Genomic DNA, 17,168 nt, shown 5'->3' with positions numbered 1-17,168 from the left:
GGGTCTCAGGCTTCTTTTGTGTGGTGGGGCCACTGTCCTGCCGGCCGAAGCGGGTGGCGGGCTGGGGCCCAGCATCTACGCTCCCGGGGAGGCCTTCGGGTGGCCTTGCAGGGGTGAGGCCGCAGGGCGGTGAGGAAGGGGCCTTTAATAACCAGCCACGCTGAGCGCTTCCCCCCTGGGTGACGCCTTCCTTCCCCGCGGCCCCTGGGGATGGGGCTAAGTGGGTCCACCCTGCATCCCGGGGCGCCCCCTCGTGGTCAGTGAACGCTGTCCCGGCTGGACATGGGGCGGATGCCGGGGCCCCACCGTTCTCCAGCCTTCCCCTCCGCCCCCGCCCGTGGCTGCTTGCACAGAATGTGTCAAAGCGACGGCCGTCGCCCGTGTCCTGGAGTGGGCGCCACTGGCCTCCTAAGCACACCGCGGTGTATTTCTTCACGTAAGCACCACGCGGCGGGTGATTTTGTGCAGGCCGGCCACGGCGGGGAAGGAAGAAAGACGGGCTTGAGGGCACGCGCGAGCTTTTCCGTCGGGTCATTTTGAAGCGACCGAGCGCAGGAAGTGGATGGGGAAGGGAGACAAGGGGTCCTCGGCGTTGCAGGTGTTGAGTCAGACTCAGGTGTGGGCTGGGGTGCACGTCCAGGCGCAGGCTCGGGCAGGTGGGGGCCCAGAGCTGGGCCCTGGAGTCACGGTCAGGCCAGTGCGTGAGGCCAGCCCCCCTGGGTTGAAGCTTTTAGGAGGATTAAGAACTAGGAGCCCCCGGGAGGCTGGCGGGGCAGGCGCAGCAGGGACGTGCCCCGTCAGAGCCGCGAGGCCACCTTCCAGGCCACCTTCCTCTGCGTTCCGCGGCCTTACCTGTCACTCAGGTTCCCCGGCAGGCGGTGGCTACACCGGGGTCAGCACCTTGTTTTCAGGCCCTCCTCCAGCTGCAGCCACGAGGATGGGGGAAGTTGAGGCATCAACAAGAAAAAAAAAAAGAGCACACTGGGAAGTGAGCAAGATCGGTCCGGGATGCTGGGGAGAGGCGCTGGAATAGAAGCTGATGAGAGACGGGTGGGTTTGCTTTCGTGGTTCAGCGCGGCGGCTTAGCCAATTCTAATGGAACCTGTTCTTAATGCAGCTTTTTCTACCTTGGTAGGTGATTTCTCTGTAAAGTTCAGCTCAATACCTTTGCTTGATTGAGTTTTGCAGATGGAAACTGTGTCATTGATATAAAGGTTCATGCCGGAGCCACCGGACGGGTCTTTGTGGCGAGATTGCTGCTACTCATGTGCTCTGAGGAAGTTTTGCTCTTGTGCAAATTGCCGGCCTTGGTTTACGATTTTGTGCTTTTTGCTTTAGAGACAGGCTCAGCCCAGGGCACAGCTAATCCTGCGTCGTTATTATCAAGCAAGACTCAGATGCTAATCACGCCAGGTTAGAAAGGTTTGTAGCAATTGCTTATTGCTTTGTGATTTCAACAGTGGGGGGCATATGTTAGGAAGGGTTTTTGCAGACAAATGTAGTTGTTTTTTTTTTTTTTTAAGATTTATTTATTTTTTATACAAGAATTGGGGTACAGGCCAGAGATGCAAGTTGCACAGGGGGGTGAGAGGATTCACCAGAGCCAGAGCGGGGAGCAGAACAGGCAGAAGGACCGAAGGACACTGCTGCGGGGAGCAGCGGGCGAGACAGGAGAGGTCTGTCCCACCATGTGGGTTTCTCCCTGGCTGGCCGGGAATCGAACTCGTGCCGCAGAGGCTGCGGATTGCTTCATAGGTTGCGTCTTAACCCCTGCGCCACCAGGGAGGCCCACAAATGTAGTTTTGAGCCTAAAATCTAGCTTAACACTTGTGTTTGCTCAGACTTTGCTTCAAGGGGAACTCACCTGACGCAGGCGCGCTCTCGGTCTGGCGTGAGAGGAACAGGGGCCGCCTGCGGGGGCGAGCCTGCCAGGTCATTCCAATCTTCTGGTCGCCACATTTCAAAAAGTGGAAATAAGTATCATGCACTTTAGCACTATATTTCTTTTTTTTTTTTTTAAAGATTTTATTTTATTTATTTATACAAGCACTGGGTATAGTCAGGAGCGCGGGAGGGTGAGAGAATTCACCAGCAACAGAGCGGGGAGCAGAACAGGCAGACGGACCGAAAGCACTGCTGAGGGGAGCAGCGGGCGGCAGGAGAGGTCTGTCGTGCCATGTGGGACCCTCGCTGACGGCCGGGGATCGAACCGGCGCTGCAGAGGCTGCGGGCAGCTTCGCAGCCCAGCGCTCAACTGCTGCGCCACCGGGGATGCCCAGCACTGTATTTCATGCAACCCACTGCGGGGGTGAGGCAAGGGCAACGCTCAGGGCTGTGTGCCCGAGACTGCCGCTACACCAGCCGCGTCGGGGCTCCAGCACTGCCCGGGCTTGGTATTAATAATCTGTTGGGAGGGCCCAGGACTCAAGCGTCGTGTGCTCGGGAAGGGTCTATTGCCGGGCAGATGCAGGGTGAGGCCATCCAAAGGGACCCCGCGTGCAGCCGCCTCCCCTGGCTCCCCATGGGCCAGGCATGCCATCCTCCTGTCTCCACAGCATGCGGGGGCTTCTGCCAACCAGGGAGACACCTGGGCTGTGTTCCAGCTCGTTTGTTGGGCTTCTGTATGGAGACTTGGTGGGTTTGTAGGTTCCCTGCCTGTGTGGTCCAGCTCAGCCCCAGGTCAGCTGAGGCCGCTTCACCCAGCGCTCCCCGCCAGCTCTCACTGTTGGGCCCTCTGGCCTGGGCTGGCCCCCAGGACGGTTGCTGTGACTGGCCCCTGGCAGGGATGCCGCAGACTAACCCCGGAGGCTCAGCGCAAGCCCACACCCCGGGGCCCGTGCTCTGCACACCCACCGGCTCCAAAAACATTTCAACATGGCGTCAGCATCAGCTTTACTAATGAGATAGTTTACGTATTTCGGTACAATCCGTGAGAGCCAGTGTTCATCCTATGCTCACGGTCCTTCTCGGCCCACTTGGCCTTGCGTCTGGTGCCCTGTGGCTGACATGTGGACTCAGTCCCACACTGGACTTACTCGAGGAGAGTGGCCTGCTTCAAGATTTCCAAAACCTGTGCTCCTACAGTATTCAATAGTGGGAGACAGATTAACAGAACTGCCCAGGACTGGGCTTACCTAACATGCCACGGGCAAATTTCAGCCCCCCGAGAGTGAGTGTTTAGTTTGGGGGGCAGAGTTTATGATCGAGCTGTCTGATGGTCTTGGCACAAATTAGGTTTTTTGGATTTCAATAAAGATTGTTTTTTTTTTTAAAGATTTATTTATGCACACAAGAACTGGGGTGTAGGCCAGAGGCACAGGGGCTGAGAGGACTCACCAGAGACAGAGTGGGGAGCAGAACAGGCAGACTGACGAAACACACTGCCGAGGGGAGCAGCGGGGAGACAGGAGAGGTCTGCTGCGCCGTGTGGGTCACCTCCTTGGCCGGGGATCGAACTTGTGTTGCACTAGCTGCTGATAGGTTCATAGTGCTGAGACTTAACCCCTTGTGCCGCCAGGGAGGCATTCAATAAAGATGGTCGCATTTGATCTCTTTTAATGCCAAATGCCTCCATTTTGGCCCAGTTGTCATTCTTTAGTGTCGTTTCTGTCTCCCTTCCTGACACCGCACCGAGCGTGTGGAAGAGGCCCGTGGGCCCGAGGTCTTGCAACCAGGTTGTCCGTGTTTGTCACGCGGGTTCAGCACTGGCTCGTTCCGTGCAGCACTGATCTGCAGGTGTGTGAGCGACACTGAGAACTGGATTCACTCCACCGTGAGATCCACATTGTGGAAAATTAAAAGGCACCTATACGGAATTTTGATTCCTTATCGCCCTACATGACAGGCAGTCAGAATGCAGAATTGGGTGCTGTAGGCCAAGTTTAGAATGTCTCCCTAATGCACCAGCTTTTCAGCAGAAAATGTAAATAATTCACGCACACACCAAATCAAAACAGGTCAGAGGCGCATCCGAGCGGCAGGCCCTCTGTCTGCAGGAGCCATGATTATTATTTAATAGGTCTCTTCGGGCTCAAAGTCCCACAGGCCCATGAGAAATGTAACTGCTCTGTTCACAGGCCTTTTCCAGTAAGTACTCTGCTAAGAGCGCTTTCTCTAAATTCAAATATTTATGAACGATTTTTCAAAAGTACTGAGTTGGAGGGAAGGTTACCCGAAGTGCTTATCAAATCCCGAAGCACAGAGGTGTCCACGTGGCCCACGGACGCCCTGGCCGAGGTGGCGCTGAGCTGGCTTCCTGGCCTTTCACTCGCAGTGAGATTTTTTTTTAATTTTGAAATCTTTGAGTCTCTGTCTTCCGGGGCTCATTTATGCTCAGTGCCTTAGTGCTTGTTCAAGGAGAAGGTTCTGGAAGCTGCTGTATGAGATGCTACGCCAAAGGTGATTCCGTTTTCAGGGTGTCCGATGGCTCAGGGCGATTCTTTTGGAATCAAAATGCAGACGAGAGGCACTTTGTCAGCTCCCTGTGCCCGGCAGGGGGCTCGAGCCCGCCTGGGGCCAGCGGCCGCCTGCCCCACTGTGGGATCCCGCCGGCCTGCTTACCGCCGCCCGCCCCGCATGCCCTATGTCCGGTCGTCTCCAGGGTTCCCGTTGGCAGCGCGAGACTGCACAGTGCAGGTCTTTTAGGGTTGCCTCTACCATCAGGGGAACTTGAGATGCCCCCTCTCCTCAGCGCATCCTTAGACCCCCGTCAGGACGCCACCCCTCCCCGCGGCGACCGTGGGAAGAGCTCCAGGAATGGCTCCACCCGCGGCATCCGGTGTCCGCCCGGACGCCCCTCTCGTGACTGCACAGTTATTAGCCGATCACACTCCCCTGCTGAGCGAGGAGCACTGGCTCTCTCGTGAGGAAGTGACGCGCTCGGGCAGCAGCAGGGACGAGCCCTCTTCCGTACGTGCCCCGTCCCGGGAGGAGCCGCGTCCATGCTCACATGGGGAAAGTGAGACAGCTGGACTGCTGCCCCCCAGCACCCTCCCTGCCGGGGACTCCTAGAAAGCAGCCTCAGGGGACACACTAGTGCCCCACCAGCCAGGAGAGGAATGTCCACATTTATTTGGCACCACTGAATACAGAACAGCCCTCAGGCTGCATGTGAGGAGCCCTGGGCCCTGGGCATTGGCCAGGATGCTGCCTCTTGGACAGAGAGGGTGGACACCCTGAGAGCCTCCTCCAAGTTTCTGCTGCTCAAGTTTCTGGATCTACTTTTTAAGTGTCGAGATGTTTACCTGATGCCTCATCAGACACCAGCCACCCAAATGGAACACTAGGGTTGTCACGTTATACCTTCAGCGCAGAGTTTTCTGGCAGCGTGATGTCTACTTCCTGTAAAATAAACCTGCTTTTAGGAGGCTTCAGAGCCTCCTTGATTTCACCCCAGAGGTTTGTGATCTCTGGGCATCATGGCGGCACAGGCAGGGCAGAAGCAGCAGCAGGTGCATCTCCAGGGGATGTCACAGGAGTGTCTGGCAAGTTGGATGCCTTGTCCTGGAGATCGAGCAGCCCAATTCCGAGCCTCCCACCACCTACACTAATGAATCGTTTTTAATCACTTCTTTTAAGATTGGCAAGCCTTGGGGCCTCCCTCGTGGCTCAGGGGTTGAGTCTCAGGCTATCACCTCTGCAGCATGAGTTCGATCCCCAGGCAGGGACCTGACCCACATGGCGCGGCAGACCTCTCCTGTCTCCCCGCTGCTCCCCTCAGCAGTGGGTTTCAGTTGATCTGCCTGTTCTGTTCCCTGATATGTCTCTGGTGAGTCCTCTCACCCCCTGCGCTTCTGGCTTGCACCCCAGCTCCTGTATGCATTAAAAAAAATATGTCTGGGCCTAGGTGTTTGAGAGCTTTGAGCTGATGAGCCAGGATTCCCTTTGAGCAACTTGGAAGCTTTAGGAAGTGCTTTTAATAAAGCCACCGTCAGAACTTGTACTTACCAAGGAAAAATTTATATTTTTGCCTCCTATACAGTATGACTTTGCGCATATACGTCAAAACCAGTATTTATTGCTGTTTCTCCTTGCAATAAGCTTCACAGCAGAAGGTTGTATTAATCAAAAGTGGGAAATCTTTTAGTTGTTGCTGCCTGTTATTCTATTATAAAAAGACATAAATTAGCATTTGGGTCTGTTACAAATCACATGTATTTATAGCTCTGCATCCACCGGCTCTTTATATCTGGTAACGGGCCAAATTCAGTAATGGTTTCTCAGAGCCTTAGAAGTGGAGAACCCCCCTCCCCCCCAAACTCCTTTACTTTATGCATCGTTGAGTTAATCTTGCAGGCTGGTGACACACACGACTTTGGCTTATGAGTTATTTCAAGGCAAGCGAAACGACCATTCACATCGGGCAAGAAAAGCTGATTTGTATTTAGAACATTTCTATGGGAAATGCTTTTCAAATCAACCGAGCCAGTTGGTGTTGGCCACACCTCTTCAGTGACAATGCCTAGAAATAACCCACACCCAGGCGTCTCTTATCCTCCGACCCGGTTTTCTTTGTTTCTTTTTTTTTAAAAAAGATTTATTTATTTGTGCAGGCCAGAGCTGAGAGGACTCCCCAGAGACAGAGTGGGGAGCAGAACAGGCGGATCCACTGAAATCCACTGCTGAGAGGAGCAGCGGGGAGACAGGAAGGGTCTGCCGTGCCCTGTGGGGATCTCCCTGGCCGGGGATCGAACTCGTGCTGCAGAGGCTGCGGACAGCTTCATAGTGCTGAGACTTAGCCCCTGCGCCACCAGGGAGGCCCCTGACTCAGTTTTCTTGATTTCATTGGATGAAATCTTCAAATGCCACGGATGACATTGTTTTAAAAGCCTGTATAGGACTTAATAGTTATTTTTACAGGTGTTCAGTGGGGTTTGGAGCCCCTGCTCAGAGACAGGTCAAGTCCAACGGGACAGCCCGGAAGGTCTCACCTCCCACCATTCATGCTGCTCGCAGCGTTGCGATCTCTGTCTGATTCACTGATTTTTGCTCGTCTAGAAAGGCCTGGAAGGGCACGTGGGCTATTCTGCGTCGAGTGCCAGGCCGTGCTCCTTACAGCCCTACTCTGCCACCCGCAGGCCACATCCGTTGATACGTAACGATACTGAACCCGATGCCACACCCCATGCCAGCTTCTGAGTTAAGGGCCACCCCATACACTTCCATGGCGCTCGGAGTCCCCCGTGCAGGCCTCTGCTGGGCCCGAAGGCTTTCCTGGCCTCAGCGCCTGGCAGTAAAGTCGCCTCCCACCTTCTAGGGAAAAGGTAGTTAAACCACAGGCGTGTTCGAGGGCTCGGAACTGCAGGTCCTGATCCCAGGTGACTGGTGTGAGCCTTTAATCCCATGAAAGTTAATGTCTTCTTTAACCGTTAGAGAAGAGATTTTTGAGCCTCTTTTTTTCAGGGGTTTGCAATTTTAAGGCCATGTCGGGCACTGGCATCTCTGCCCGTTGATGAATTGAGGGGGTCAAGGCTTCAGCGGTCTCAGAGGCTTCTCCCTGCGAGACCCCAGCCCCCGCCTGCTGTGGAGCCTGGGGCGCGACCCGACCCGGCTGCCCGCGCCGCGTCTCCCCACCAGCCTCCCTCTCCCGGAGCTTGTGTCCCGGAGCGTGAGGCCCAGAAGCCAAGCGCTCCACTCCCGCAGCCCAGCGGCCCAGGCCCCGCGGTCAGGAGCCAGGACGGGTGCGGTGGCCGTGACAGCCGTCCATGCGCCAGCCGGGTCCCCCGCGCTGACCTGCGGCTTGGGCCACGGGCAGGAGGACGCGCCGGGGGGCTTTGTCCCAAAGGGTGTCTTCAGAGAAGCCACCCTGGTGTCGCCGGGACCCGCAGCCCTAGACAGGAGCCCTCCCTCCGCCCCCCGCGTGCACCCTGGCTCCTGACCCGGCCAGGCAGTACCGGGCTGCGCTTCCAGAGGCGCTCGAGACGCGGATTCTCTTTCTCCCTGGTGGCCCTCTGAGGGTTGGCCAGCTTCGCGAGGTTTGCCCGGCACCAGGAGGACGAGTAAGTGTCTGTCTTGGTGCCAGTGTCCAGAGCAGCCTTGCCAGCTGTGCCTTCCCTCCTCCCAGCGGGGCCGCGGCAGGTCCCTGCAGGACCCCCGCCCAGTGCTGCCGCCCAGCCATGGGGTCACCCTGCTCCCTGCTTCCTCTCCCTCCTCCCTGCGCCCTTCCCTTCCCAAGAGTGGGGGGACTCGCCCCGCGGGGGTTGCACCCCCAATGTCCACCTCCCCCCACATGCACCAGAAGGGCCCCCCGGCATGTTCCACGCTGAGCTCCGGTACCTTCCTGCGACCACGGCGTGCAGCGCCCCGGCCCCGGCCCTGGCCCGGCCTCTGCCTGCTCCTGGCAGCCCGGCAGCCTCTGCCCGCGGGGAGCGAGTGGCCGTGAGCGCTGCGGGGCGGACCCTTGGGGCTGCTTTCCCAGACGCTTCCTGGGGGACGTTTTATTTCCGTGAAGCCCTGACCACGGGCCCGCCAGTTTACTGTTCCCCTTTCTCCTCTCTTCAAAGCCGCACGCTCGGGGCAAGATCCACGTCCAGAGCCAAGGTGAGTCTCCGGACGCGCCTGCAGCCTGAAGCTCGCCCGGGGCGCGCCGGACCATGTGCGGAGGCGCCAGCGCGGTGCCGAGACTCCCACGATTAGTGGGGTGCTTGTGTTACTTCGGGGTGGCGGCTGGCAGGGGAGCTGGGGCACCCACGGGAGAGCGCTCTGCAGAGCCGGGCTGCGCCTTCAGGCCCACAAGTCTGAACTTGAGCTGTGGGGTCAGGCCCTGCCCCCCACCCCGCCCCGGGCCACCCCAGAGGTGCCTCCGATGAGCTTTCACGAAGCCCCAGCATCTCCCAAAGGGCCGGCAACCCCCGCGGGGCCCAGCGGAAACCATGGCGGGAGCAGCTCCAGGGGGCTGACACGGCTGGCGCCCCAGGCCAGCCCAGCCCCCTTCTCCACGCTGCACGTGGCCTGGTGCAGGTGCCGCGGCTTCAGTGACGCCTGTAGCTGCGCACTCACCAAATGGCCTCGCTCTCCGACCCCCTCTTCAGGAGGATGCACCCGTGCAGGCGTGTGGAGGGTCAGGGCTGGGGGTGGGGGCTCCGTCCTCACCCAGGGTCGAGGGGCTCCGTCCTCAGGCAGGGTTTGACTGACACCAAGGCCCAGCAGCTTTGCTCTTCTGCCTGCACACCTCGGCCTTTTAAATGTGCTGGCAACTCTTTGAACCCCCGATTCCGCAGATGAACTGGAGGAGCCCACCTGCTCCACAGTCCGTCGGGGTTTCCAGGCGGTGTGAGAAGCCCCAGACCCCAGTCAACACCAGTGACTCGTGTCGCAGGCCGTGACCTCTGTATCTTCTCTTCCCTTTGGCCCAGGAGTTGCAGCTGTGCCGAACCCCACCTTTAGCTGGGACGCCTTTCTGGAGCGCTCGGGTAAGAGACACTGCTCCGGGCCCCTGGTTGAGGGCGTCCGTCCACGGCGTCCACACTGCCCAGGCTGCCCTGGACATGGGCGACGAGGCTGCGGGCCCAGGGGATGTGCTGTTTTAGGTGGGACAAGGGGGAGGGGGTCAGCTCAGTTCTCTGACCTCAGAGACAGCCCCCCCAGGGCCCCCCGGCTGGAGGCGTGAGAACCTGGCCCTTCTGACCTGCCCATCCCCCCTGGAAGGTTCAGGCCGCCCCAGGCCCTCCTCCCCCGGGGCTGCAGCCTCAGGCTCTCGAGGCTTGACCTGTTGCTCACAGTAGAAATGACCTTTGTGAGACTAGCAGGTCAGCCCCAGCTCAGGCCCCGCCCAGCCTCAGCAGCACAGAGACCTGCGGACGGGGAGGTGGGGGGGGGGGGACACGTGTGCGCAGCGAGCTGGGGTGTTTATATGGGAACATTGTATATCGACAGCGTTTGTATGTTTTGTTTTTTAAACATCATTATATAGGAAGCGTATAATTCTATCGCCACATTGTAGACGCACGCGGCACTATGAATGACGCGTGTGCACGCACAATCTCAGCCGTGCTGCGTGCCGGACAGGCAGTTGCTCTAATTGCACATGTTAGTATCTCACGACACAAGCGTTTGGCGTCGTATCTCATGCAGATGCGAACTTGTCCTGGCCTAAAAAGACACGTGAGCACGCAGCCCCCGCCGTGGGCGTTGCGGCCGCAGGGAATGGTTTTGAAGAGACAGCCCCAGCGGCTCTCCTCCCCGCGCCGGCCCGCCCTGTTCCTCCATCTCTAAAAAGTGATTTCTGAAGGAAAACTTGCTGTATGAGGTAGACTCCAGGTGGGATGCGAGTGGCCCCAGGCAGAGGTGCAGGCCCCCGGCTGCCCTCTCTCCACCCCAGCTTCCCGTCGCCCCTCCGCCTGCTGCTGAGCGTGTGTCTGGCTTCTGCTGCCCGGTGATGTTCCGGGACCCGCCCACCCTGCCCCGCGTGCCTGTGACTCATGTGTCTCTGAGTGGTGCCCACTTACCCTCCCTGGCCGTGCTTTCTGGGAAGTGCACCACCAGATCTGTCCTGCTACGGCCACAGAGTGGTTCCAGCCACCTGCGGGGCACAGCCTTGAGCACACCTGGGCCACCTGGTGTGACCCCACGGGGCACAGGACTGCCACACAGCCGCCCACAGACCCCCAGCTCTCTGGCTGCGGACTGTGGGGTGGCCTCCCTGAGCGGGGAGGGGGCCCTGCCCAGCATCCCGGGGCCGAGCTTGGATTGCCCCGGGGCAGAGGCTGCTCCAGGGGGCTGGGTTGTGGAGTGGACACGCGTCACTGCAATGTGGACATGCATCACTGCAATGTGGACATGTGTCACTGCGGTGTGGACATGCGTCACTGCGGTGTGGACACGCGTCACTGACAAGCAGCGGGTCAGGGCCTGCCCTGGCCAGGGGAGGGGAGTGGCATGCGCGGCCTCGGGCCTCTCACCCCAGTGGCTCTGTGGGATAGTGACGGGGCCTGGGGTGTGGGTGTTCGCCTCCCCGTGGCGGCGGGGGGCAGGTTCAGCTCCTTTCCGTGCAGACCACTTGGGGGCCTTCCTCGGTGAAGACTTGCCAAGGCTTTGCCCACGTTTCGACTGTGATGTTGTCTTGTCACCCTGGGTTTGGGGGAGCCTTTAAAGAATTCGGCACAAGGCTTTCGTACAATTTGTGGATCAGGAACGTTTTCTCCCGTTCTCCGACGTGTCTTTCCATGTTTTAGCCGTGTCTCTTGAGGGCCGGAGCAGACATGTGTTGTGTTTATCCATGCTGTCTGTAGTGACTTGTGCTTTGTCAGTCTCATCTAAGAGATCTTGGGCTGTGAAGATATTTCCTTTAATTTGACTCTAATATGTTAGCATTTTAGCTTTTTCACTAGGATATAACCCATCTCAAATTATGTTTTGTGTGCAGTGTGAGGCAGGGATCAAGACTCAGCCCTTTCCCTCTCTGCGGTCCCAGTGCCATTTACTGAGAACACTTTCCTGCCATAACTGACTTGCAGTCGGTGTGGCGTGGGTGTCACGCCGGTCGCCAGCCTGTCCTCGCCAGTGTCATGAGGCCTGTTGCTGTGCGTTCATGCGGAGCCTGAAAATCCAGTCTATTAGCCAACAACTGTGTTTCAGATTTGCTTTGGTGACTCCAGGGGGTTTGCTAAAGTGAATAAACTTTGAATCATCTGGTCAGTTTCTGTAAAACCTTGTTGTCATGAGTTTATAGATCACTTCAGCGGAAACTGATTTCTTAGCAAACATTTGTCTTCAGATCTGTGAACATAATATACCTGTCCGCTTATTTACGTTCTATTTAGCTTCATGATAATGTGTACAGGTCTTTCGTGTCTTCAAAAAAATTATTCTGAAGAATGTGACTGCTCTTGATGCTTTTATAAGTGGGGGCTCGGCAGTTTTCATTTTTGAATCGTTTCCAACATGTGGAAATAAAGTGCATCAGCATCGACTCCTGCAGTCTTACACGCCGGGCAGTTCTAATTACATCATGATGTTTTAAATGTCTTTACAGTATTTTTTTGAATTCTGTAAATTTTTTTGATTGATTCCTTGGTTGGACATGTAGATTTTTTTATCCTTTTTTGATGTGTTGCCGTAAAGAGGCTAAGACTTGTCTTCACCTGTGCGCCCCACTGTTTTCTTAGAGACACATTCCTGTAAATGGATTCTACGTCAGATGATGCCCCCTTTTTTAAAGATTTATTTATTTATGCATGCAAGAGCTGGGGTGCAGGCCAGAGGTGTGGGGGGGTGAGAGGACTCCCCAGAGACAGAGTGGGGAGCAGAACAGGCAGATCCACTGAAACACACATGACAGGATGTGTTATCCACAGCCAGTGGAGAGGCGGTGGTCACTCCAGGGCAGCACCAGAGCAGTGTGACCCTCCAGTGGGGGGTCTCCTTGCCCCGGGGATGTGTTCTTGTTGTTTTGCTTCTGTGAGTGTGATCAGTGGTGCCTGTGGATCTTATTAGATTCAGAGCAATTATGTTCCCATTCAAAACGTACAAAAGCGCAGAGCAACTGCTTGCTGTAAGCAATGCTCGAAGGCGTGACGTGAATGGGAGGCTGTTCCCTGCTTGGTTCACGTCTGGTTATAAACGTTAGTAGGTGGTGACACTTTAGGTTGCTTGCATTAATTGCCTCAGTAATTTCTGTTGAACCAGTAGCTGGTCCTGCACAGCTGCCCCGTGACTGCAGTGACTCAGCACCGCCCTGAGTAGCTCCTGGCTTTGTGCTTGGTGCTTGGCTGTCACCAGGCGGGCAGGGGCCGGTGGGCGGCTCAGCCCTGCTTCCCCAGGGTCTCTGGACTCACCTGCCCTGAGAGGCCGCTTAGGCCTGCTGGGGCCGGCCCAGCCTCCTCCAGCTCAGCCGGGAGCATGGTCCCAACCTCAGCCCGGCTTACCGTAGCCTCTGTCTGGCCATGCAAACCTCTCCCTCCGCCTCTCGGGGGTTGCATGCATGAAATGCGACACCCACACTCCAGACCTGGCCCAGGAGTGCATCACATACAAACCTTCCAAGTCTCACAAGGACGCTGTTCTGCCCAGTTGGAATTGGGTCTAAATATCTCTAGGGCCCCTGCCCATGCTTCAGGCCCTGGGCCCCTCCCTGTACCCGGCCCAGCTCAGCGCGGGCTTCCCACCGGGACAGGGTCCAGTCCCGGCCGTGGACCCAATACACAGTGAGCAGCGACGGCAGCACCTGCGCGGTCGCCTGGCCGCCTCCCCTGAGCGGGCTGCCCTCTGTTGCAGGGATCAGCCGCGGCGCGGACCGCCTGCACGTGTTCCTCCTGATATGTGGCCTGAGACAGGTCAAGGACCCCCTGTTCCTGCTGGACGCTTTCTCAGGTACGGTTCCCGAGTCGCCCTCCTGGGGCCCACCTGAGGGTCCCCGTGGGAAGGAGCGGCGTGCTCTGTCGCGATCGGGCCGTCCCGTCCCCTGGGCCTGGGCAGTGGGGCTGGAGCCACTTCCTGGGACGCTGGCTGGGTCCCGGCGTCTGCTTGGAAAAGCCTCGGGCCGTGATGAGCTGCGGAGGCTTATTAGCCTGTTGAACACAAAGGTTAGGGATGACGGAACATTCTGAAAATAATATTTTGCTTAAAAGCGTAAAATACACTGTTTACATTTGGGATGTGGTTTGAACTGGCCGGTATGAAGTGATTTGGAATCATCTATGTGAGGAGTAGTTTATATTAAACTTGTGTTTTCAGCTGTGACTTAAAACCATTTAAAAAGGCTTTTCCCCCCATGTCTCCCTCCAGAATGGCACCGAGAGGAGCCCAGTGTCTACATGGTGATCGTAGGCCCTGAAGTAAGTCGGCGGCCTGTAAACCTTTCTCTCAGCTCTGTCTTCCTCTGGACGCTCTTCGAAATATTTTATAAAATTAGGTTTATAAATTGGTTTCACCCATTTGTCTTTTTAAGGAAATAAAGCCTCTATTTTTTATTTTTTTTATTTTATTTTATTTTTTTTTTAAAACTTTGCTTTTTTTTTAAAGATTTGTTTATTTATTTATTTATACAAGCACTGGGTACAGTCAGAAGCGCGGGAGGGTGAGAGGATTCACCAGAGCCAGAGCGGGGAGCAGAGCAGGCAGAAGGACCGAAGGACACTGCTGAGGGGAGCAGCGGGCGGCAGGAGAGGTCTGCGCGCCATGCGGGACCCTCCTCCGGTGGCCGGGGAGCAGCCGGGGATCGAACCGGCGCCGCAGAGGCCGCGGGCAGCTTCGCAACCCAGTGCCCAACCGCTGCGCCACCGGGGAGGCCCAAGCCTCTATTTTTTAAATGAAAAACAGACTGAGGTTTCGAGACTAGGAGGCTTTTTAAGTCTTGACGGTTAATGTGTGTCTGCACAGATGACTGATAAACTCTTCTGGAAATACAGGTCACTTACGGGCGCGCAGCCAAGAGTGGGAGCGGCCCGTCAGGCAGATGGGGCCTGGGGTCCAGGTGGCCTGTGGGGCCAGGGGGGCCCGGCTGCTCCCGGGTTCTGGGGCGCTCCATGGGGTCTGGGTGGCCTGGGGATCTGGGTGGCCTGGTCGTCCTGGGCGTTTGGATGCCCAGGTGGTCTGGGGGTCCAGGTGGCCGGGGGGTCCAGGAAACTCCCTTCACCCCCCAGCTGCTTCACGGGAACCCCCGACAAAGCCACACGCCTGCTAACACACCCACCGTCGGCACAGGCGCCCTCCCTGCCACGCTCTCTGTGCACCACCGCGGCCAGCTACGCTTGTGCCCCAAGACCGATTGCGTGGTTTGCAACACGGTCTGACGCGCTCTGGGCAGATTGGCCGTGCAGCCTGACCGGGCAGTGGAGGGGCGAGGCTGCCGGTGCAGGGGCCTCTGTGCCTCGGTTTCCCCTCTGTCCAAGGCTGCCCGCTCCTTGGTGTGAGGACTCTGGGCCTGAGCCGGGGTGGGCGGTGCGGGCTGGCAGGGGCGTTGAGGCAGGGCCCCGGGCTGGGTCGCCTTACCCCGTGGATGGCAGGGCTCCGTGTTGCCCCGTCGGCATTTGGCTTTGGTTTCCTGTTCCAGCAGCTTTGATCTCTCAGTTCAGCCCTTGGGGCGAAGCGCGCTCTGCTGCGGACCCTGAGAGCCGGCGGCCCCGGCTCTCTGAGGAGGGCGCTGGGGGAGCGGGGCGAGAGGGCCGCTTAATGACTTCCTGCAAACACTCCTCATGTCGGAGATTATTTTCCTTAAGCCTGGGAGTTGAAACAATATATTCTGCTAGAAAATAAATAAGCTCCAAAGGAGGAAATGAGAATTTTCCTTGCTGCCTGCCTGGCTCTGCTTTTTAAAATTTCATAACATGTGCTTTCATTAAACAAAAATATCTACCCTTCTTTTTGCTTCTATCTTGGGTTTTGTTCCACTTGGCTTCACTAAGAGATTTGAAAATGAACTGATGTGGAAGGCGGATCTCGAGAGTTCAGTGCGGTTGGGACTCCAGCTTCAAAGTCTCAGGGACACCTGCAGTTAAATTTTAGAGTGTTAGGTAATTCAGCGGTCTTGTAAAATGTGATTTTTTTTTTGCCTTGACATTATTTTTGCCTAAACATTTAATCACGAGAGCAGAAGGCTGCCGGTGCCATTAACTTCAAGAGGCATTTCTAGCTGGAGATGATCGTTAAGTAAAATATGAATTTGAAAATTAATGCGCTGGGCCACAAGCCTTGCTTGACCTGGGCATCGGGGCTATAATGTGATTCAGTTGATTAGGGTCATTTCACCCCAAAAGGAGCAGACGTGGGAAGTGAGGGGTTACCGGACAGCATTCATTTGGGCCATATTCCGGGGAGCAGGGGCCCGAGGATGCCGTGACGTCAGGTGCTGGCCTGTGTCTGGTCTGAGGGGTAGAAAAGCTTGGGGAGGAGCTGCCCGGGAGCGCTGGGGAGACCGAGGCAGGAGTACGAGTGGGGGCTCACCTTGCTGAGCGTTGTTCCGGGACCTGCGTGGACTCGGAGGACGTCCTTGGAGTGGACGCGGCGAGCTGCAGAGCGTAGGCTCAGAACCCGGTTCCCTGCCGGGGCTGAACTCGCCCTGGCCCAGCCCCTGCGCGGCGTGGTCCCGGGTTAGTCACAAGCTCTTGGAGGCCCAGGTCTTCTTGCCTGAAGTGGGGTGATGCTGCCAGCCTGTTGGAGGGCAGTAAGGCAAGGCATGCGAGAGGACCTGGTGTGGGTTTGGCACAGAGTAATTGGCCAACAAGTCTGGACTATTAACAACCGTAGACAAGTTGTGAGTTTTTTCTTTAAAGAACTTTTTAGAAGTAGAATTGCGCTGGCAACCACCTGGCACCCCAAGACCAGCACTAACCGCAGGGCTGCCTGCAGCTCCGAGCCCCGCCCAGGGCCGAGGGGAAGGAGCACAGCGCCCAGCAAGCAAGTGGGGGCAAAAGCCCTTCTAGACCGCACCCCCTGCTGGGAGGGCGAGGAAACTGCGAGTGACGGGCGTGGCTCTTGTCGCAGGCGTGGCCCGGGGAAACAGCCCTGGCCAGGAGGCCGTCAGACGCACACACAGGCCGCCCTGCAGCGCCTGCTGTGAGAAATTGCCAGGATGCCCAAGAAGACCTTCACAGGGGCATGCAAGGCCCGTCCAGTGGGCCCTTTGGAAGGCGCCAGTCCACGTGCTGTCCGTGCCAAATGTGGAACTGCTCTGCCCAGAGGCCCCTGGGCCGCCCGTGGAGACCAGCGCTCCCCCGGGGAGAGGCTTCATTCTCAGAAACAAAGAATGTTGTCTGTTTTTTGTTTGTTTTTATTTTTCTTTTTAATTTTATGTATTTTGTACATCGGTCTTCATTTTTGTACAATGTGTGCTTTCTCCTCTCAGGTAGAGTCCCGCGAAATTCCCACCACCATCACCCGTGGCCATCACCACGGTCCCTGTGCTCCTCCCGGCCCTCTTCTGATCCTACTCCCTTCTCCCCCCTGCAGAATGTCTCTGGTTTATAGTTGCTCGTTGATTCTGATTTTCCCTTAGTTGGATCCTCTACATTCCTCCTAAAAGTGAGATTGTCCAATATTTTTCTTTTTCTTTCTGGCTTATTTCGCTGAGCATGATCCCTTCTAGCTCCATCCATGTTGCTGCAAACTGCATGTGTTTATCTTTTTTGATGGCTGAGTAATATTCCATGGTGTATATGTACCACCTCTTCTTGATCCAGTCATCTATTTTTGGGCATTTGGGCTGTTTCCAAAGCTTAGCTATTGTAAACAGT

The 17,168-nt window shown here is 56.8% G+C and overlaps 1 protein-coding gene across 1 annotated transcript in view; it reads left to right on the top strand.

Annotated features, from left to right (window-relative positions):
* The window catches only part of GLT1D1 (glycosyltransferase 1 domain containing 1), a 44,968-nt gene that overhangs the window by 14,224 nt on the left and 13,576 nt on the right, over positions 1 to 17,168 (top strand). The window contains exons 5-8 of the mRNA XM_084254124.1: positions 8,502 to 8,538; positions 9,354 to 9,410; positions 13,213 to 13,308; positions 13,723 to 13,772. Of these exons, the coding sequence (XP_084110250.1) occupies positions 8,502 to 8,538; positions 9,354 to 9,410; positions 13,213 to 13,308; positions 13,723 to 13,772 (240 nt within the window). The remainder of the gene's footprint in view (positions 1 to 8,501; positions 8,539 to 9,353; positions 9,411 to 13,212; positions 13,309 to 13,722; positions 13,773 to 17,168) is intronic.

The sequence above is a fragment of the Talpa europaea genome, assembly GCF_964194135.1.
Source record: "Talpa europaea genome assembly, chromosome: 14".
NCBI lineage: Eukaryota > Metazoa > Chordata > Mammalia > Eulipotyphla > Talpidae > Talpa > Talpa europaea.
The sequence above is the reverse complement of the archived record's forward strand: the minus strand, read 5'-3'. Positions and strand labels throughout refer to the sequence as shown.